Source organism: Pocillopora damicornis, chromosome 14, assembly GCF_964200805.1.
Source record: "Pocillopora damicornis chromosome 14, jaPocDami1.2, whole genome shotgun sequence".
NCBI classification, from domain to species: Eukaryota; Metazoa; Cnidaria; class Anthozoa; order Scleractinia; family Pocilloporidae; genus Pocillopora; species Pocillopora damicornis.
Window position 1 is genome coordinate 18,255,758 of NC_142683.1, and position 21,922 is coordinate 18,277,679.

Consider the following 21,922-nt stretch of genomic DNA (forward strand, 5'->3'; position numbering starts at 1 on the left):
CTATTTGTAGATGAGTCATGCTCCACTAACCTGAAGAACACATTATAAAATCTTAGGTGCCTTGAAGACTCCAAACATATGTGTTTATGTGTACCAAACGATAAATAACTTGACAGTGAATAAATTTCTGCCCAATTTGCCCCAGAAATAAAGTGGTCAGCAACAGTAGTAGGGTTGATAAATCAATAGTTCCACATCAAAAGGCGATCATCAAATCAAACTCCCCATAAATGGTTTTTGACTGCCATCTGATTCATTAAATGTGACTTCCTGCCTTTAAATCCATTTGCATAAACCGAATTTAAGTTGATTTGTCTTTGTTTTCATCATAATGGAAAACTTTACATTAAGAAAGGTCATTATCTAGTAACCTCGGGGAACCAAAATTAATGAATCATAACCAATGCCAGCTCGGCATGTGTTTTTCCACAGGAATAATAAAGTACAGCATTTACATGTATATAACCAGCAGCGAATGTGCTGTGGGTTGGAAGCAGCTACTAAAGAGGTCATTTTTTACGCAGATTCTGAAACCATTCCATTGCCACTTCACATTAGACAGGCAAATATCAAAAACAATATGGTAAGTCTAGACTAAGCCTTAAAGAAGTACTCTTGTTCTGGCCTTGAATTCAGCAGACGATAGGAAAAAATAACTATTTAAATAGAAGAAGCCATGACAGACAGATAGGAATTTCAAAGATTTCAGTGAAATATAGATACTTGACATTTGCCCTATCAAGAACACTTGATGATAAAAAAATATATATTTACATACATAGATCAGAATTTAAAAAAAGGAAATTTAAATCCAAAAAAATATATGCTACATTTTACTAGAAAAATGAAGGTCACAAAATGATACGAAAACAAGATACCATCATCATGACTTAAAACAAATATATTCAACTTTCTGCAGTTACATGTTCTCAAGTGAGATCGCTGTGCAAGCTTAGTTTGCTAGTAAGATTTTGTCCTTTGAACACAACAGTTATTTCTCACACAGCAATTTTTCAGAAGAGTTTAGAGAGAAAGAGACAAAAAACATGTTTTTAAAAACTAAAATAGTATTTAGCACAAAGCAACTGAAAAACCATGGTTACAAATTTGATTCACTGGTGATGGATATGATGTACTCTATAGAAACAGCTATAGGACACAATAAAAAGAATTGCTATCTTAACTAATCTACAAATAAAAAAAGACTAAAATGGTTTATACACATGAATTACTGTTCATACATGTAAGTCATTATGTAATATCTGTGCATGGTAAAAAGATATACAGCATGTATAATAAAACATCACATCTACAAACATAAACAGCAAACTGAAATAGAAAACTAGCCTTCACAGGATTTAATCAAAATACTCTGCATAAAAGAAACATATATAATCTGTGGAATTGTATCAACAAATTTCAATTTCAATGTGGCTTCAATCAATTCTAATTGCCCCTCAAGAGCTTTGCCCTTCTAAAACCAAAACAGAAGTTGGCCACCAAAATTGTTCTATTCACCCAATCCACAATCAAGAACAAACAATGGCAAACATACAAACAATGAAGTGTCACTTGTTCTCTTGACTTATAACTTTGCCATTTGTAGCAAATATGTTGTATACAGGAAAATAACAGAGACAAAAAAGCCATATACAAAACCATGCAGGTGAATGCATTTTCACATGGAGCAAATCATACTAACCTTTAAGGTAAAAAATAGAAACCTTTAAATGTTGTACCAACCACACATCATAACTTAACATATAGGCTTTCCCACATTATCACCTTGGTAGATAAATTCTTGCTGTTGAAGCGGTTTGAACTTTTCATACAGTTGCACATATTTGTTTATTTTATCGGCAGAAAATCAAAGCCTGTAACACTAAGAGGGGCAAATCTCATCTCTCAGAGACATGATAACCAAATGAATAAGGAGCTTTCAATAGAGAAGTTGTTACCACAAAAATCCAAAAAATGTCATGCAATCCCTCAGAGCCGGGACTGTCCTTAAATTAAATTATCTCAGATCTTACAGAGAACCACAAAATTTCACAAGCACACAATATACAAACAATCAATAACAACACACCGTTTATGTTCTAAAACCACAGCTTTGTGAAAGGCTTTTGAAAGGAAGACTTCTGTGACAGAACATTTCAAATCAGACAGTTTGAACTCTGATGAATTGGGACAATATGTCTGACATAAAAGTTTCAAATTTCACTATGTATAGGCCATTGTTTTTCACCTGTAGGTCATCAAAGAAATCAGGACAAGCAATGAAACTTGAATTGCTAAAGGTGACAGAATTGCAAGGCAGTGTGACATCAAATCACATGACCTTATGGAGCATTTTACAGAATAAAGATGTGTTATGTTAGATTTGACAGTAACAAAGCTACCAGGATCAACTGGAGAGCATATGTACTGAGAAACCAGAAGGTAAAATACTGAAGTAATGTGTTGTTTTAAGAGATAACTAACAATAATTTCACATGCCTGATGAAGTGAAACAAAACAAGATAAATTTGGTAGAGGAAAAGTATTTTTAACACATACATGACCTTTGCATTTTTACATGGATAGATAAACTATATGTAGTCTACATATCAGTTCACAAGGAACCTTCTAGAGTGGTCTTGAATGTTTTAAAAAACAAAGATGTTGGAACTTCTTTACAGAAAACAATGATACAACATGAATTCTTAACCACAGTTATCATAACTTGAGTTAATATATGGCAAGGTATCTTGTGGTAAAATTGTCAATATCAGTGTATTGAAGTTCCACCATGCTGTGTCACAGTCAGAATAATACAATTTGGTAGAATTTCAGTACTTAACCTCAAATAACAATTTTGAACTTCCAAATGACACTCTGCTTCGTTCCCAAAATCCGTCAGGTTTCAGAAGGTAAACAGTATGAATCTTAGCAATAAAACACTCCTGAAAGATGAATAAGAAAATTAAACCCCAGTTAGTGTCACTGCCATGAATACCTTTTGCAAAGGGGAAAAATACCTCAGGCGTTGGAACAGTAAAAAGCTGTGTTACATTTATCTGTCACTGTCATCCAATCTGCCATCATAAATTACAGAAAATTAATCAAAGTGGCTTAGAAAATACTGTGGTCATTTTTGACAGGTTCCTTTGAAATTCAAAGGAAATCCTGATTTTCAGTTAATTAATTTTTTACTGGCTTTTTAAGGATACAATTGTATTTGTTGATTGAGCAAATTTGGACAGACAGTAGTTGGGTCACTTTTTATCAATTTCGAATAAAAAAGTTGCAGAGTTATCATGTTGTATATTTCAATATATCAAAGAATGATTGGAAATGATCAAACAGAGAGAGATCTCTTTTAAACCTATTAAATAACACCACAATAGCTGGTTGAATTACCAACAACAATAATTAATTAACTGACATATAACTCAAAACATACTTCATTCTGCTTTGTTGAAAGTCAGTTCATTGATTTTACTGAACATTGTTGAAGGGAAATTTCATAATTCACAAAATACAATAGCAGTGTTCTTCCTCGATTTAAGCATGACAAGTTAAAGGAAATTTTTAAACCATTAGTAAGAGCAATCCTTTATTTATTGAAATTTCTAGTGTTCCACATGATTTTAGGTGGTAATAAAAGATACTGCTGGCAATAACTATTGATTATTACCACCTGAATGTAATTTGTATATATTTAGCTGACTTTACAAAGCTTTCTATGTACATATACATGCAGCTGCATTTATTTACATATCTTACAGTGTAAGAGATCATCTACACAACTTTTTATATTTTTTTAAGAAAGGGGCTGTAGGAAGTGCTTCCGTTTCAATAAAGGAGACGAACAAATTGTATTAGCCAACATCCAGTCCAGTGAAATCATGCAGTGCTCAGTGTAATACTCAGACTTGTGAGTAATTTTATTAAATCCCTCTATCTATTGTTATGATAATTGTATGGAACATAGACATGCCATTCTAAAGGTCGCGTTGGCCACCAAAATACCAATCCTCAGGCAGGTACAGAAGATGACAACAAAAATTGAACCACAAAGTAACTTGTAAAATATCTCAGCCCAATATTTCAGAGAGGAAATAATTCAGGAATATGGCATTTTGATTATTAAAGACGTTTCAATTGTTTCTAGTAAAAGCCACCATGTGGATAAAAGCATAATATGTACAGGCTGCACATGCAATGATGTAAATGAAAAACGAAATTCCACTGTTCACACATGATATTAAAACGCTCAAATTAATACCACTATTCAGTTTTAACCTGGATTGTTAGGGCAATAAAATTAGAGAAATCATTAGAACTCCAGTTATTAACCATTCATGATAAGGAAGTGCTTGTCTGTGCGCAACATCTCTAGTTCATATTAATTTTACAGAAGATATCTTGATTTACACTTAGATGTATCATAAACTTCTTCAAAGTAGCATGCAGTTGATATTCAGCAATGTTCACTCAGAGGATAAGCTTATGAACATTATATTTCCCACATGTCACCTTAGATTACATACCTTACACCGGCAACACACTTTGCATTATATCATTCATATATCATTATATACGATCAAATTCAACAGGATCACCGTATGTAATGGCCAAGTGTGTCACCAGCTTTAGTGAGTAATGAGAATTTTTCATTCAATATCAAGTGAAACAAACCTGTAAAGCTTTTAGCATAGGCTTAACAGAAGGCCATGTAGATCCTCGCATGTCCAGCACAAGACTGAAACCAAGTTCCCTTTCATGATCACTGATAGAGGTAGACAAAAAAAGGTCAATTAAGATTGAAGTTTTAAACAATTTCAATCACCAATAAAAGTTATCCTTGACATAATAATTTCCACGATGATATCAAAGGTGGAATACAGTGCTCTCATGCACAGGCACATGATTAAGTATACAATTTTTATTCCGACAACCCCTTAGAATGACTAGCGTCTAATTTCTTCCCACAATGTCACCCCTGAATCAAACATTAACCCTTTCACTCCCTAGATCTCATTAGTAATTCTCCTTACTGTCTTCCATACAGTTCTTGTAATGTTAGTTTGGAGAATTTCATATTGGATCAACTTATAATCCCCAAACTGATATTTTTCTTCATTCTCATTACTTTTCTGCTTGATATTGTATTGATATTGTAAGGAGAAATTCTGTCTTGGTCACTCATGGTAGTTAAAGGGCTAAGGTCATGAGATTATAGGAGATGATCACCAAGTAAAGAGGCTCTTGATTGTAATACAAATTCTCCTTGTCAGCACCTTAGGAAATGTATAGAGAACAGTATGGAGAATATGCACACTGATGTTGAGGTGAAAAGGGTAAAGGAAAAACATAAGTTAAATGTTCACTTGAAGCTTAATGGAAAATTTTTTTTAAAAAAGCAAAAAAATTTAAATGAAGATTCTCCTAAATTATCAGCTCTCATGTTCTCACCCTTTCCCCACCTTCTCCTATCCCCTCCCCCCCCCCCACCTTGATATGCGTCATTCTGTGACCTCAGGTCTGACCTTAAGAGATTTTAGCACACACTAATCCATCATCATCGACAACATTTAATCTCAAGGTATGCATTTAATTGAGCATATAGTTCAAACTTCCGCAAATTTTTTATAAAAGGTGTACAGCACTATGACCAACGTCATTGTCAAGTATGTGAATCATTATATAAATGCATGTTTTGTCACGTTGCCGAGTTTTTTTTCCCTTCTAACTAACTAACAATGATGCAGAGCTCCAAGCTTATCTATGTTCAAATCACTATTTGATGAAAAAGTATATAACCCAATTCAGCTAGTTTGTGCATTTTGACCAGTCGCAGGACATCAGCTTGTTTGACCATTTTAACCAGTTGAATCAATTCAGCTACTTTGTGCAGTGTGTCCAGTTCAAGCTCTATCTCATTCCAACTTCAGACAACAGGTTGCCTGATGCATATTGATAACTATAGTGCTAAAAATTTGAGTATCAAAATTTTTACTTCCTCGCCAAAACTTACTCTTCTTGGCATGGTCACCAAATAGTCATAGCGCGAAATGCTGGGATGACAGAATAATTCACCTTTTAGATACACAGTTAAACTTCACCTCAAAAAGTACATCAGCTCTGCGTCTTCACAACCTTTCTCGCATGCCCAATTTTTTCACATAACAAAAGTAAGTTGGACTTGGTGCATTTCAGTAAATTTTACAAACCAGAAGAATGTCTATTACAAGTTTGCTACAGATTCTTTCCAACTGGTGAACTTCTTAATAAATTCCATAAAATTTATCTTAAAATTTTATCTTAAAATTTCAACTCTTTGACCTAAATCTTCTCTGTTGACAAAAGCTATGTACAGCTGTAATCTTTTAAGTTCAGAATTTATAGAATTTCATGATCACTGTGATAATATGGAATTCTCTAATTTTGATGAATGCAAAGAATTCTAGGAAGTGGTATTTATGAACGAAAAACAATATATGAAATTTAAGAACACTTTAACAAATCTGCCAACACAATATTTGTCAAGCATGCTTCAATCAAATACTACACACAAAAGAATTTGAAAATTATGGAAAACATGTAAACAATTCTTCCTTGGACTCTTATAAAAAAGTTTGGAATTCTATCAAGGTGCTCTCAGCCACAAGAGGTGTTGTAATCCAATTACATAATGCTAATAGGTAGACACATATTTTACAACCTGGCAAATCTCCAACGTGGAAAAGAGCCCACGCATCGAAAGATATCGTTCAACAAAAGCGTGTCTGGAATCACAATTTCTCTTATAATTTTGTTAAAAAAAGATGTCTTGCATCAAAACGCCAAAAAAGTATCACTGACACATGAACCATTCTTCGCCAAAAGCATGATTAAAATGTGTTCAGGCAGTACAAAGAACAGACACCAATAAATCATACAAATTGCAAGAAATTTTCCATGATATTCCTCCTTACTTGCGATAAAATATAAAAACTATGAAAAGCTATTGTACTTTAAGTTACATTTTGTTTTGAAAAAACCTTGAATGAAACAACTATTCAATGTTGGTTTCAGTGATATCCCACAGATTTTTTAGCCTCTGGGTGATGTATGCAACAGTATGAGGCCTAAATAGCACCAATTTCTTTCTCAATTTACACATCAGCAAGTTACAAAGATACCCCAGAAAACATCAGACCTACACACTCTTGCAACTGAAAAAACACACTTTTAAAGCAACAAAAATAATGTTTTTGTACGATTTTGACTAAACAAATGCCTTACACTTAACAGGTGCATTTAAGAAAATTTTTCTTCATGCAAATTTTGATATTTTGTCAAAAATATTGGTTACCTACATTTACAATCAAGGAAACTTTAAGTCCTTACTACTCTGTGTGATTTACAAGCAAAATTCCTCGTCGGCCATAAAACTTACAGTTTTACCCACACTGTTTATCAACAACACTTTCCTCTAAAAAAACCTCTTACTACAGTTGTTTGTACAAGGGAAAAAGGTTCTCCAAGAATAAATAATTAATGCAATAAATCAGACGTATGCTGAGAAAGTTCTTAGTGACAGGAGACATTAACCTTGCGGAAGATAAATTTATTTAATAAATGATTTTCTGTGATTTGACCCAATTGTGGGAAAGTTTCGGAAACGTTCTCAGACAACAACAAAATTTATTGATGATTACTATTCACAAAATACTGGCTATCATATATGGTGAAGTGAAAACAAAAGCGAATGGAGAGCTCATGCAATGAGGATAAAAACACAGCTAGTTCGCTTTCGCTAAAGTATCGAAACCATATGTTCATTCCGGACGAACACGACAAAGTTAGATTCAACTTTGAGGACAAAAATGATTGATTGCGTGAATTGGTTGAAAAAAATCTAGTTAATTATTTAATGACAGAAATTTTCAAAGAGCAAGATATATCTACTAAAACCACTTGCAGACGTAAAACAAAACAAATACGGCAGAAACTATTCAATAATCGCATTTTTCCTTGAGCTCCATTGAGTTGTAAACGCTCTTAAAAACAACAAAGTCTCGCACGGTAAACAGTTACTTCGATCCTTACACAATCCACAATTTTGCTGTCATGCGATAAAATTTGTAGAGCACTTTCCACCACTGATTCACGACGAAATTATGCAATCACTGAATCATCCTCGATTCATTAATAATCTGCACAAAAAATAAATATAAAGCTTCTGATATCTGAAATATGTACCAATGAAAAGGGTCTCTTTGCCTCGAAGTAAACTTGACAGTTCAAACAAAAAATTCTGACAACTCTACAAAGAAGGATTTATGCTATTAGCATTACTTCGCTTGTAGAAACCAGATCCTACAGGAAATAATGACAGCATCACAGAAATTGTTCACAGTTTTTTAATAGCATGATCTTCAAGTGGATCGCCTAAATTTCAGTGTGGTCCTCTACTCGAGACAGATGCGTAGCCTAATGGTGCGCGTGACAAATTTGTGAACACATCTTTGAACTATGATTTCCACACAATAAAAACAGCCATTAAAGTAACCACTTTCCATATCGGAGTGTTCTATCTCTCATCATTATAATCGACTCGAATGCTCTTCAAACTGACACGTAAAATCAACTGACGAGTTTTCCGTCTAAAATCAACAATAATGCGATCGGCAAAAGTGGTGAAGACAACGAACACGATCTTTGATTACATCGATTGTTTTTTTGAACATTCAGCGGCTATCTCGTCAACAACAAACCAGACAAAATAGTGAATGAAAATAAAAGTTATCAAGGTATCACTAAAAAATAACCCACCTCGGTAAACTGGCGAGATATGTGAGAACTCGAGCCAAAGAACAAGGTTCGATTTCTGCTGCCCTAGAACGCGCCGGAAATGTTATAATAGGTCCTCCTCTTCGATCGCGACCACCTGAAAAACAAAATTTGCCATAATTTACGACAAAAAGAAGATTTTTTTTGACAGCACTTTCCTTTGAGGTAAGAGTATCAACGAATCACAAAAGCCGCATACAAATTAGTTATCAAAAACCATTAGAGATTGTGGTCGCGCACTAAATTTATTGAAATATCACCATAGTTATAAGACGCTCTCCATTGCACATTTATTTGCTTTACGCGATAAACGAAGTGATGGATTATTGCTTAGATAATTCAAACATACGAAAGGAGAATCAATTAAAACGAAGAAACGGTGAGTGTTATCCGGTATTTTACAACGTAGAACCGTTGAAATTCAGTGATGCTAAGAGGACAGTTCAAACGTATTCAAAGCGAGCGAGAACTCACGTCCAATCTCATTGTTTCTTACCGTAGAAAAATGCTATTCTTTGCTGTAACAAGTCAAGAACGTCTTTAGCTCTCAATCCTTCCCATCTTCCTTCTGAGTAAATACGAACAATCCGATAAAAGAGAGGGAGAAACGTAACGGATAAAACATCAGCTTAAAAAAGTTGAATCTAAAATTTACTCTCCGCGTGAGCTACTACACAAAACAAATATACTCTCAAAAACCCGGCGTTTCCGAAAAGTCTGGAAAACTTTTACCTGAGCCGAATATCGAGGACAGATCACTGTCCGAAGAGGCAGTGGACCAGCGTTCTGGTGTATTCATAGCCTTTTTCATAACTCGTTCTTCATTCTATTCACCTTACGATGACAGTTCTCGCTGGGAGAAGCCATTTTTTACTAACCCCGGTATTGTAGACGTGTGACGTCACGCGTAACGAACGTATGATAATTTATGCTTAATAGACATTCATGTCATTGACAGGAAAAGATTAATATTTTCAACCTCTTGAAGTAACTTTTTGCGCAATCCACTCCTGACTAAACTCAAATTTCATAGGTTTTGGATTTCACCGGAAAATAATAAACTTTTTTTTTCATTTTGCTATCCAGACCACGCAAAGTGATACGTCCGGAGAGAACCCGACCAATAATAATCGATAATAAGCAGGAGAGTTGGGAATGGACTTCTGCACATGCCTCGGAAGTCAAAAAAATCTTTCCCGCGAGTGATCTCGCAATTTATATAACGCATACATCATCGCACACTTCACTTACTCACGTCCACATACAAACTAACTCACAGACAAGTTTCTTTTTGTCAGTATTTTGTCCCAACTTAAAACTTTTCGAATTGTTTACGAAATTCGCGTGCGCTTTCTCTGTTGATGAAATAAGAGATCGCTATCTCGCCTCGCCGCAAAATGCTTGTATATGATTCATCTGCTTCAGCTAAAAATAACCCCAAAATTTAGTCATAGGCAAGCTACTGCACAGTTTGAGTTTACCCTAATCAGCCTCGTCTCTCTTCTCTCGAAGAAAAGGCACGGTCTAGAGAGGAGATATTACCCACCAAAAATCCACACACTGATGCGACGGAAAACGAAGTTCCTTATCTAGCAATTGAAGAATACACTATAAGGACTGTAAGAGCGGACCACCGTGGTTTTAAGCTTTCAATACTTTGACCACAAGGGGCTTCAAAGAGTTCTTATACTATTGTGGTTGGCCGTGAGATCGCAGCTTATAAAGTAGAAAACGTACAATAAACGCCTTAACCTTAAAAAGCATGTAAACCTCTTTCTGAGTCAAACTTTGAACGTATTAATGCGCGCGGCATCTGAAAGAAAAGTTATATTTTCGCATTTGAGTTTTTTTTAGCGCCTTAGCAAGCTAAAAACAATTTCTTTTCAGGATCATTTGTTTATTTTCATTTCTAGAGTTTATCTACAGCCATAAGGTCTGGACGCCGACAAAAGAGACAGCAGAGAAACAACATGTCTGTCGGACAGATTCGGGGGGTGAACTGCTGATAAACTTTGCCTCCACGCATTATACAGACAAAACAAGTTAAAGATGTTGTGCCATGCTGAGTTATTGAAATTTGACGAATCCCCTATCTGTTAACAACATAATGAAGACAAAGAATCTAATATAATTTTCAGAGTAAGTGGTTACTTTCACTGCAATTTTAACTGAAATTTGCCGTTTGTGCGTCGGAGTCTAATAAAGCCTTTTCAATGATTTTCTCCGCCAACACGTTAGGATGTGATGAAATATAAAAATAATGATATATTTGACCTCCTACCTAACGCAAGTAACTGAATATCATTAATGTTTGCCAGAACACCTTTCTTTGTGTGTATGCGAGCTTTATCATTGTATCGCATAGAGTGGTTGGAATATTAGGCGCCAAAGTGATCATCAAAACTCAAGTTTCAACCGCAAACAATGCACAAACAAAGCAGCCCGTAAAATAAAATTGTGATTATTTTAGGAACTGGTAGCAGGTTAAGATCGAGAAGTGGTGAAGTCCATCGGTTTAAAGGTACGAAAATTAGATGAGAGTAAGAGACAATAAGTCCCATGCTGTGATTTCTGTTTAGACTGTTCAGCTGAATGCACGCTGTGAAAAGTCTGATCTTAGAACTAATGATTGCAGGAATTTGCAAAGAAAAGGGCGTCAGCTGACGGGATTGAACAAATGCGATGTAATTCCGTCCGAGACGGGCCTGCCCTGTAAGCTTAATAACAGGTGTGAAAAGTAGCGACTATTTTGGAAAGACGATCTCGTGAAGACATTAGGTAAAAAAGGAGCGGGGGGGGGGGGGGGGCAGCTGAAGTAGCTTTTCCAAAGTTAAGTTTCTCTTGCTGCATACGTTTGATCAAAACAGGATTTTGGAAAGTTGCGTGTGCTGAGTGTACAAGTTTTCAAGAACCGGAACTTCGGTGTAATGGTTAGCACAATATCTCGCGTGTCGTTTTTACCGAAATACTTCTGGATCTAAACGAATATTTCTGCGAACGTCCTTAAACACACTTGCACGATAACTCTGTTGCCCTTGATGAGGAAAAGTGATCAATGAGAACAGAAACCTCACCTAGACCACTAGTCTTCTCAGATGGCCTTGGATCAGTAGCACGGCAGCCCTGTACCTTCCCTTCTACCCTCTTTGGAAGGAGAAACATTTGTAAAAGAAACAGAAAATTTTACTCGTGATGTCATGTCGAAGAGTTTTGTGACTAGAACACATAAAGGGGTGGATGCCATTTGCGTGCAGCAGTGCAATCAGTAGACCCTGACATGTTTTGAGATGATTGCGCGCAATCGTTATAATTCAGATATTGTAAATTTAGAGGGAAATAAAAAAAGTACCTAGAGGCATTTAAAATATCGCTGTTATGTATGATTCAGGGTGCGACTGATTTCGGTCAGAGCTCGTATAGCGGTAAACTTGCGCCGAAACGATCGACCAATCAGAATTCTAATTCCATTAAGTACTACACCATTCGAGTCAAGCGCGGGAAAATGGCTGAGTCATCGTTTTTGATCCAGTTCGTTTTTAATGTCATGAACTGAATATAAAATGTAATTTAACTGAGTATACGAACTAGTTTTGAAGTGATTTGAACTTTCCCTGATGAAATAATAAACAAATCAATTTTTACGCATCATTTGAAGAAAACCATTTAAAGAGAAGCTTAAAGCCCTTAAGGCGTCAGTAAGTGTTTTTCAAATGGTTTCCATCATCAAAAAAAGTCACGCAATGGTATACTATGCTTGGGTTACCCTATATATTCATGAATTAAATTGGAATAATTACATCATCATTGTAAATTAGAGAATCAAATTATTAATTCGGTGACTTAGCAAAGCCCACGTTAGGATCAATTTTATTAAAACTTTGCACTATAAGTTCAAATCTGAGTTTGCCTTTCTGTTTATTACACTTTTCATGTTACTGTGAATTTCTTCAAACGTTCCATTTTCTTTTTCATTCTAAACGAACAAAAAACGGGGTGCAGTTTCCGCCGTAAATAAATGTTTCCCAAAAATACCAAATTTGGTGTCGTAATCTTTCTAAAAAAATTTAAGCATAAAATGATAATCTATTTTCGCTTCCTTGCGGTTAAATGTAAAAGGACCTGTGGGATTAGTTCTCTTTACGGTCTCTGAAAACAGACGAATATTTTGAAAAAAAAACCCCATATCAGTTTGAAATTATGGGTCTAACTTAAATTGGTAAATTGGTTATTCTCAAGAATGATCTTGAATTACAACGGAAAGACTGAAGAGAATTTAGTGAGACTCTCTTGCCAGGAGCCAAAAAGTGATCTGAGTAATTTACGTGATTGTGGTTTTTTATGTACTGGCAAGCTACATATTTTAAATACTGCAGGCGAGAGACCGGTCTGAAACCTTAAACCACATTGTACGGAAATTAATTGCTTTTTATATTCTTATTCGCGCAGAGCGGTTGGAACACATGAAAAAAGATGAAAAGCAGAGAGAACAAAAGAAAAAATGCGTTTCTCGGATAATGGATAATTTCTCTTTAAAAAATGAAAATATGCATATATGTAACCGTGGAAGGAAGGAACCATGTCTGCAGCGATATTTCCGCATCACTGTTTCGACGAAAATAGATATCAGTGTTAAATTTAATCCACTCAGAAAAAAACTCTTTGAGACATGACCTTGTCAGCACTATGAGTGTTTCGAGAAAGAATTTAAACTTGAGGCACCAGCACAGAACAAAGAAAAATACGATCGACTCTCCAACCAACATTTTTCAATTACAATTTCGCTGCCGGTCGGTTTCTATCAAATGAACCTCTCAGAACTTGTTAATCAGCACATGTGACAAGCGACCCACATAAAACCAAGATCAGATAGGTCGGCTTTCAAATTTTTCCTTGAGTCTGACAATCTTTTGTTTTAGTAGTGTGGGCGTTTGCTGTACGTGAGAGAACTTTGGTTGAGGTCAGATGACAGGATTCACGTCCATTTGAGTCTCAAGAGACATTGTTTGACATTAAATATAAGCTGTCAGCTCTTCATTGTGCGCAAAGAAGCTGCAAGATGTCAGAAGATGTTCGATGCTTTTGGCTGTGTAAAGAATCATTACCTTTTTACCAGTTTATTTCAGAGAAATCGCTTGAAAAATCATTGGGAAACTTGGTGTTGTGCATACTCACAGAAAGAAACCAATTCAGCAACAATTCCCACTTTGACCTTCTCTATCTTCTATACACAATCAACAATAGATTACAAACAACTGAAATGTTAATTACACTCAGTTCACCTTCTTTCTTCATGTGTTTTTTGCCGTTTTGATATAACACAAATAAATCAAACTGTTTTTTGTGAAAAACTCTGTAAGTTCTTCGTAAAGGTGATAGTTTGTGGGACAAGATTTCTACACAGCCCATTGTACATTAAGTATACAGTTCTTGGAGAAAGAAAACAATAACGAAACCACTAGACCGTTTGCGACTACCGCTTTGTTTTAAAGTTGTATGGGGCTATACGGAAATCTTTCCGTTGGCGGGGTTTATATACACCAACGCGAAGTTGAGGTCAGTTCCGAGTAAAGATACAAACATATACCACATCTGTTTTCCAAAGCATAAAATATCCAACACGTAGGTTAAGGAAACTTCTCTGATCGCACATGCCCGTGTTTTGCGTGGGTTTTATTGGCGGATAATCCACTTTTCAAGGGTTTACAATTACAACAAGACTCTCGAGCTTCCGGAATAGACCGCTGTTTAAACAACGTGGGCGGAATTTGAATGTCAAATAATCCGCCAAATGTTTTTCAAGTAACCGAATTATGATTTGTCAAAACGGATGGTGCTTAAAATGCTTATGCTTCGTCAAGTTCCGAGATCTCCAAATTCAGCGCAGTTCTGGGTATAGAGCCCCTTCCGTATTAATGTTTGTTTTACCCCGTTCCTGGCTGGATCTTCTTCTTAGCTCAACGCTCTACAATCTCTGTTACTTTTGATAATAATATTGTAATAATAATAGGAAAATAAAATTGCGTCAGTGTGGTTGGGGCGCACAGAGAAACGACACGCGCGTCTCCTCGCGTGTCCTGTCTCGTGACAGTACGACCTCGGTTGACACTCAATGATAACAGGTTCATGACCCGCTGCAAGTGTTAATCGCATCTGGTTGATTCACATTTTATACTTTAGCACCTCTCACACGTACACACTCGAATACAAAAGCGTTCTTTTCTCCTACTCTGAGATGTCACGTTAGGGCGTGGCGTGACATCTGAAAGAACGATAGCAAAACCCTTGACTCCAGAAAAAACACGCACCATGAATGACGAGAATCGACGGACTTATGGACACTGTTCACAAATTTACGTTATCAGAGGTTTACTTTCTGATTATTTTTGGCAAATCTATTTCATTTTTTTTTCTTGTCAGGAACATTTCATTTCCGAGATGCCCAAAGCCTCAGTTTTAAAACGAGGCCAAATACGAGGATGAAATTTGGAACTGATTTTTCTTTATCGTGCAGACAGAACTTTCAAGAACATTTTACATAGAATAAGAAAGATTGTAAGTTTTGAGCTCGGTAAAGAAATAGAGAAAGAATTTTTTCGTCTTACCACGAGCGTGGGACGAAGAAAAAAGTCTGAGTTCCCATAAGGAATCGACCCTCAGACCTTTTTAAACATGGCCTCATTTGCCGCTTACACTCGGCAAGGGCTCATTGTGGATATTCATCCATGGTTACCCACAATGCCGTAAGGTCTAATCGTTCACGGTTCATGCTTTGAAGGTGTTAAAGTTTTTGCAATCAAGTATTCAGAGAGAAAATCTGATCAGTCCAATTGCTTCCTCTTAAATGAATTCAGACACATAAAAAAGTTTGGAATGCATTTTAAGTAAGCGTTTAGGATATACGTGATCTGGAGCCTTGAGCAACTAACTTTTTACCTCCCGCAAACTCTTTGAAGATGGATACAACAAATCCTTCTAGAATTTAAATTCAATTGATAATAAGACAATCTTGGCACATAACTTTGTAAATTAAAGGATTACAATACAAGTTCTATATCAGGAAACCCAAATGGGGATCATCCGGCCTAATTACAAGAATGATTGTAAAAGATTAATAAGTGAAAAAAAAACAATTAATTCTACATTACAAATGTAGAAACTATCAAAAACAAGATGTCAATTGCTACAGGAAACTCTGCAAGAGGGTCAATTTCCACTAAGAAACCTTCCTAGGGGGTGATTCCTCACGCTGTGTTTAAAAGCTGTTATGTTGGAAAAACTCTGCATTTCGGCTGGCTAGAAGATCCACGCTAAAAGCCCTCCTTGTGCAACCGATTTTTTTGTGCCAAGGCTGTGCACCACTTTGGGAAGTTAATGTTGCTGGCAATACTTGTATCATAATTTTGGGTTTCAGATCTCGTTTGAAACATCGTAACTAGCTAACATGGTGTCTGACTATTCCTGCATTTCAACATCTAGACGGATTAATTTGCTCTTAAAGTGTTTAGAATGTTTTACTCTGTTTACCAAGTTCCATAAAGACTCTAATCTGTTACGCAAGCCAATATGAACACTAAGAAAGACTAGTAAGTAAGTAAGTAAGTAAGCAAGTTTATTAAATCTCCACCCAGTGGCTCTTCCGATTTAATTTACAACGTGAAAGAGCACATAAACAATTCAAACGGATCGTCAAAAACATGATAGAATAAGCCTTAAAACGGATGGCTCAAATTTAAGCTAATTTACTGAATAAAAACATTTTCTTCTGTCTGGAGGCCAAAATCATGCTGAGTCTATGCTCCAGCTTCCATCAGGAAAAAGTACCAAAAAATCTACTGAACATAGCACTACGTGTTGAAGAAATCTTTTTATTCACAGTATGTTGAGGAAGACTGATAAAAAAAAAACTCGGCGAGAGACAAAAGGATGACACACAGACGTAGTAAATAGCTTTTACTTAGAATCCTCAACTCTGACAGATAGTTAATAATCGAAATTCTACTCGACTCATGGGCACAGACAATGCATAGTTTTGTAGGAATTTGTTTTTGTAGACCCTGTGTGGAATTCTAATTTGTGAAGAGGAGAAAAAACGTCTAATTTGGGCTCCCTTTTCCGTTTCAAACTCAATCCCCACAGACGTGGTTTGTAGAGAAATCTGAGGTCATGTTTACACTTATATGTATATGATCATAACAGCTTATTTATTTTCTTTTACGTTTTTGTGCGTTTTAGCCTCTAGACCACGTCAAAAAGTGAAGGATCTCTTAAACGAAAATTTTCGAAATCTGTCTGACACCAAAATTCTAATAACGATAGGATGGCATGTTACCACACACTATAAAGTGTTTAAAATTTACCAGTCGTGAAATATTTTTTAGCTTATTTAGGCTCCAGAGTGCATAAAAATTTCTGTGTTTTTCTGGACCAGGGTTAAATTATCCGGCATTATTACGTTTATCACTGTTTGGGTGTAGATAGTAACATTTGTGAATGTTAAAAAACATACGAGGAAGTTGCGATTTCATGGTCAGATGCTGCACCGACTGAGCTTCATATGCACATAACCCATTAGAGACCTATAAAAGCTATGCGCTAGTCTTAAATGTGACAAGCTTTGGAACTGATGATAAGTGCGTGCTAAAACATGGTTTTGAAGGTTGCTAATCCGCGTGGGTTTTTTACCTAAATACCGTGTTACTGCAGAGCTCGATTCGTTTTTCGTAAGGTCTTTATAACGGCACAAGATAAGAAAGAAAAAGACACTTGAATTAAAACAAAATAAACAAGATAGCAATGGAATTTTCTGTAGTGAATTATCGTTGTAGCGTTTTGATCTTTACCAAATCTTGTTGTCAAGACCATAATCGGATAATTTTAAATAACTCAAAATCCTCAAGAGATGGTTGCACGTAGTTCATTAAAATTTACCTGACTTCTCCCACGTTTTTCCGAATTAAACTTCCATCCCATTGTCTTTATCACAAACTATCTTGCCAGAAGCTTCAAAAAGGCGACTGTGATATTTCAAGTTTGTATGCCGAGGACAACATTTTGAAGTCGTAACAAAGTTGCAGATAACTTTTTGATTTACTGAACAACTAATGAATTTAAAATTCGCCTGATTTTTATAGCGAAGAATGCAGACTACATTTAAGAAGGAAGATTCCGAGATCTGATTATCAACTCTCTCCTTTAGCTGCTGCATATTTCCTTATAAATTAGATACGACAACTTGGTGTTAAATCAAGATGACAACTTCTACCTGATAAGTTGGTTATTCTCAATACCAGTTTGCAGGACAATGTGTGTAAATCATAGCGAGAAGTTACATGTTAATCACCTCTGAGTGTTAAAGGGTTTGGAAGCTACGTGAGAACTGTGTACACGAAGCGACCCCTTAGAGTGGATTAAGATAACGTTAGATTTTAAGTCAATTTTTATAAGCCAGAAGCTAACTATAAAACGCTATCTTAAAATAGATTTACATAGATTCACGTCGCAATGTTTTTGATCGTTTAGTAAAAGTACGTTTGTTTAAATATATTATCGATGTTATTGATAGATTTCAGTGACTTAGCTGCTGCTTTTATCTTCATTTTCAATTAATTAAAATCAACTGATTAAACGGTCAAATTATTGATTAAATACTTATGTTTTTATCAGTGAAATAACCTTCCCTCCAAAAAGCCAATTTTCCGTTAAACCTTCAGTTAAATTAAATTATGTAAGCCCGATGTGATTTAATGCTCTGTAAGGGAATATTTTTGCAAGGGAAAACTGAATTTCAGAACGAGTTCATTAGTAAATTTTCAAGATTAAACAAAATCATCCTCTCTATTTACCTTTGTGTTATATCTGATAATTATTCCATCATCCTCATCCTCATCATTACGATTTTGATGGTCAGGTGACCCTTAACTGTTAACTTCTTAGCCTTACTTAAACTCCACGCCACTGAAGTAGACCGGCACGGCCTAACGGTACCAAATGAAGGCCCTCGCCGAGTCTAGTGCCCAAGCCTCCAACAGCTGATCTCAAAACAGGGATCCCCGCATTATCAGCGCAAAATGATGATGGATGGCTCTCTATTCGCGATCGAAAAAGTACACCTTTCTTAGCTATGATTGGTGGTAACCTAAATACGTTTTTTAAAACGACTTTCCAATGTTTCCGAGCTATAATATCTTTTGTTTATTCCTCAAATTTTATGCTGCCAACCCCCCTAAAGAGCTTTTCTTTTGAAAGTTACAGTTTCATAGGCGCTCGTCTTTCATCCAATTTGAGTGGATTTCTCTTTGGTGTTTTAACCCTCCTGAGCGACCAGAAAGGCCTCTCTCCCAAAAAGTATGTTTTCTACTAAAAGGGTCGTGAGATGAAATAAAAATCCCAACTTAGGGATATTGTACGATTAAACCCCAAATTCTCTGAACTTGAATGGTAAGAAATGTATGAGATAATTGTTTGGAGAATTGATATTTCAATATTAAGAGTGCAAAGGTTAATCCATATGAACGAAGTGTTCTCTTCAATTTTCCAACCAGGGAATACCCAATCATTTTACCGCAAATATTTTCATTAAAAACCCACAAAAATAGTGATAAAATTAATCCAGCTTCTCCCGGAAAGACTACCAGACGCCTATTGTTTCTGCCCATGTAAAACACCCCAAAAGTGATTTACAATTGGCATGTTTTTTTCCTTATCTCTGGCTCTACACGTGGTCTCCTTAGGAGATGTTTATGAAAAAAAAAAAGACAGCATAATGAATTATGGTTGTTTTGAAGACAACGAACTGCGCGGGATTTTTTCAACGGCTTGTAATTAAATTTCGCTAGCCCTCTTTTTTCTTAGTTCTTTTCATTTATTTAGGAGAATCTTCAGAAAGCTAATTTTTTTATCTTTGTCATTTGGGAATTTTCCTCATCTAGCAAAAGCCTTAAGGTTTTATGACCAGCGCACAGCAGCAAAGCTGCTTTGTTAAGCATGTAGGAGAAGTATTAGATTAAAGCGCGTTGATACATCACATAAATCGTAATCCAACAATTGGCGGATTCTGCTGTTAAGAAAGAAATACAAGAAAGAGGATATATAAAGCATCAGTGACTGTTTTCCACCTGTTTCTATTGAAATGATTTTTTAAAAACTCTTCGTTTTGTCTGTGATTTGCAAACTCGCTGATATACAATACCAAATTAAATCCATCTGCCAGTTGGAATATCGTTGTATTGATCTATCTTCCATTAATCGCTTAAACTACTTTGTGAGGATAAAAATATATAAAGCGAAAAGAATGATCCGATTTGCCCTCAAGTCATTTTGACCTGTAGTCAGCCATTGTATAGAAAGTCACACGCCTTATTTCAACTATGAAATTATAGCCAAAGTCACGCATGTTGATGTTTTTAAATTCTTGACTTAACCGTGCCACAAAAAGCTTACCAAAATTTCCCTCATACTCTTGTTTCCTAAACCGTCTGAAATGAAACATTATGATCGAACTTTTGATGGAATAAATTGTTCGTATCCGGTGATATGACAAAACTTTTTCGCGCAAAGCGAAAGGAAAATGTGATTTTATAGCAAAATATCCCTTTCCAACATTAAACCTGGGGAATTTGTTGCGCTTATGAAATTTGTATCTTTGTACACAAATCGTCTTGATTAAAAATAGCGGTGATTGCGTTTGTAAAACGTTCTCAATTGTGAGCGATACATTCATGTTGTATGAACATAAATACTTCATTATTTTTAACCTGTCTAAGTTTATGAATAAATTGTCACGGCTTACCGCACAAACTTCTTGTAGGGCGCAATTTCCTGCTTGCAAGACTCGACTGCGGTGGACTTTAAGTCTCCGAGGTTTCTCTCTATCTTACTTTGCGTCGCAAAGTAGTTTTCTTTCACACTGCGGCAAATATTTCCTAAGTTACAGGAAACTGTTTTCAAACAAAAGAACAGTGCACTTAGGGCGTCTTTGTTTGCAATGACACATTTCGTCGCGAGATTGAACTCAAAATCGAAGTAATTGTTTTGATGCAGCGAAGCGACCAAAATGAACTTTAGGACCAGCCGCGACTTGTCGTTCCTTTCCTGAACCCCTTGCCTGTCATTGATTTGATTAAGAGCATGGCTTTACGATAGCTCCAGGAGAAACCCTAGAAGGGATTTAAACGATAAATATGCAAAATTTGCGAAGGATTCTAAAGTTTAATTAGGTTGAGCTTTGACATCCGGATGAAATCTGGGACTAACTGATGTCTCTTGCGAAGAAAGTATAATTCTTGATAAAATCTAGATTGTTCCTTTTTATACAAACACGAAATGGCGACGAGATGTTTTGGTTACTGCGGTTTTTCGCAACTGATTAAAACTCATTACAAGTGCGGACCCGAAAAAAAATTATTTCGAAGCATTACAAGAATCCGCAAACCGGGGCCGTGTCAGGAAACCGTGACGTCACCAGTGACCGCGAGGGACTTGGCCATTGTTTAAAACGGATGTGATGTCTCCGTGGTTTAGTTCAAAATGTTAATTCCCTCATAAAAAAATATCATTTCAAATGTCAAAAGAAAATAAATTCTCCTTTTAATTTACCTTTGCGGCGGAAATAATCTAACACACCCTTTGTGTCCACATTGGCTTAAATTATCGATTGATTTTTCTCTTAATGGGGTTTAGCCTAGGTATAATTGAATTGTCTGCGACTAGGACGACAGAGACAAAAAAATCGCGATTCCAGTCATTGACACGACACCAAAAATGCATTTTCCATAGTTTGTAACGTTCTCCCCACCTGTCACCTAAACAGCCCTCTGATCTTGTGTAGATAATATGAATATTGATAACTGGTAGAGGTTTAAATTGGGCGGTGCGTGAGAGCTGAATCTTTGTTTACAAAGGAGTCCAGCGTAACCAAATATATTGTACAAACAAGATCATGGTATTACTTTATTGGCAAAGTGTTTTCAATAGAAAGCCTGCGTTTCTTTTCTCAGCACGTAAATATGTAATTCCAATTTTTTAATTTAGCCCTCCTTCTTATTCCGATGAGATAAAAACAACAAAACAACCTTTCAACAAACAGAAGGATTTATTTACT

The 21,922-nt window shown here is 35.9% G+C and overlaps 1 protein-coding gene across 1 annotated transcript in view; it reads right to left on the bottom strand.

Annotated features, from left to right (window-relative positions):
• Positions 1-9,732, bottom strand: part of LOC113673894 (kalirin) — a gene marked incomplete in the record, with an annotated part of 88,798 nt that extends 79,066 nt beyond the window's left edge. Inside the window, 5 exon segments of the mRNA XM_089194705.1 lie at positions 2,844-2,945; positions 4,684-4,774; positions 8,806-8,920; positions 9,320-9,391; positions 9,556-9,732. Of these exon segments, the coding sequence (XP_089050831.1) occupies positions 2,844-2,945; positions 4,684-4,774; positions 8,806-8,920; positions 9,320-9,391; positions 9,556-9,634 (459 nt within the window).
• Between the last annotated feature and the right edge of the window lie 12,190 nt (positions 9,733-21,922).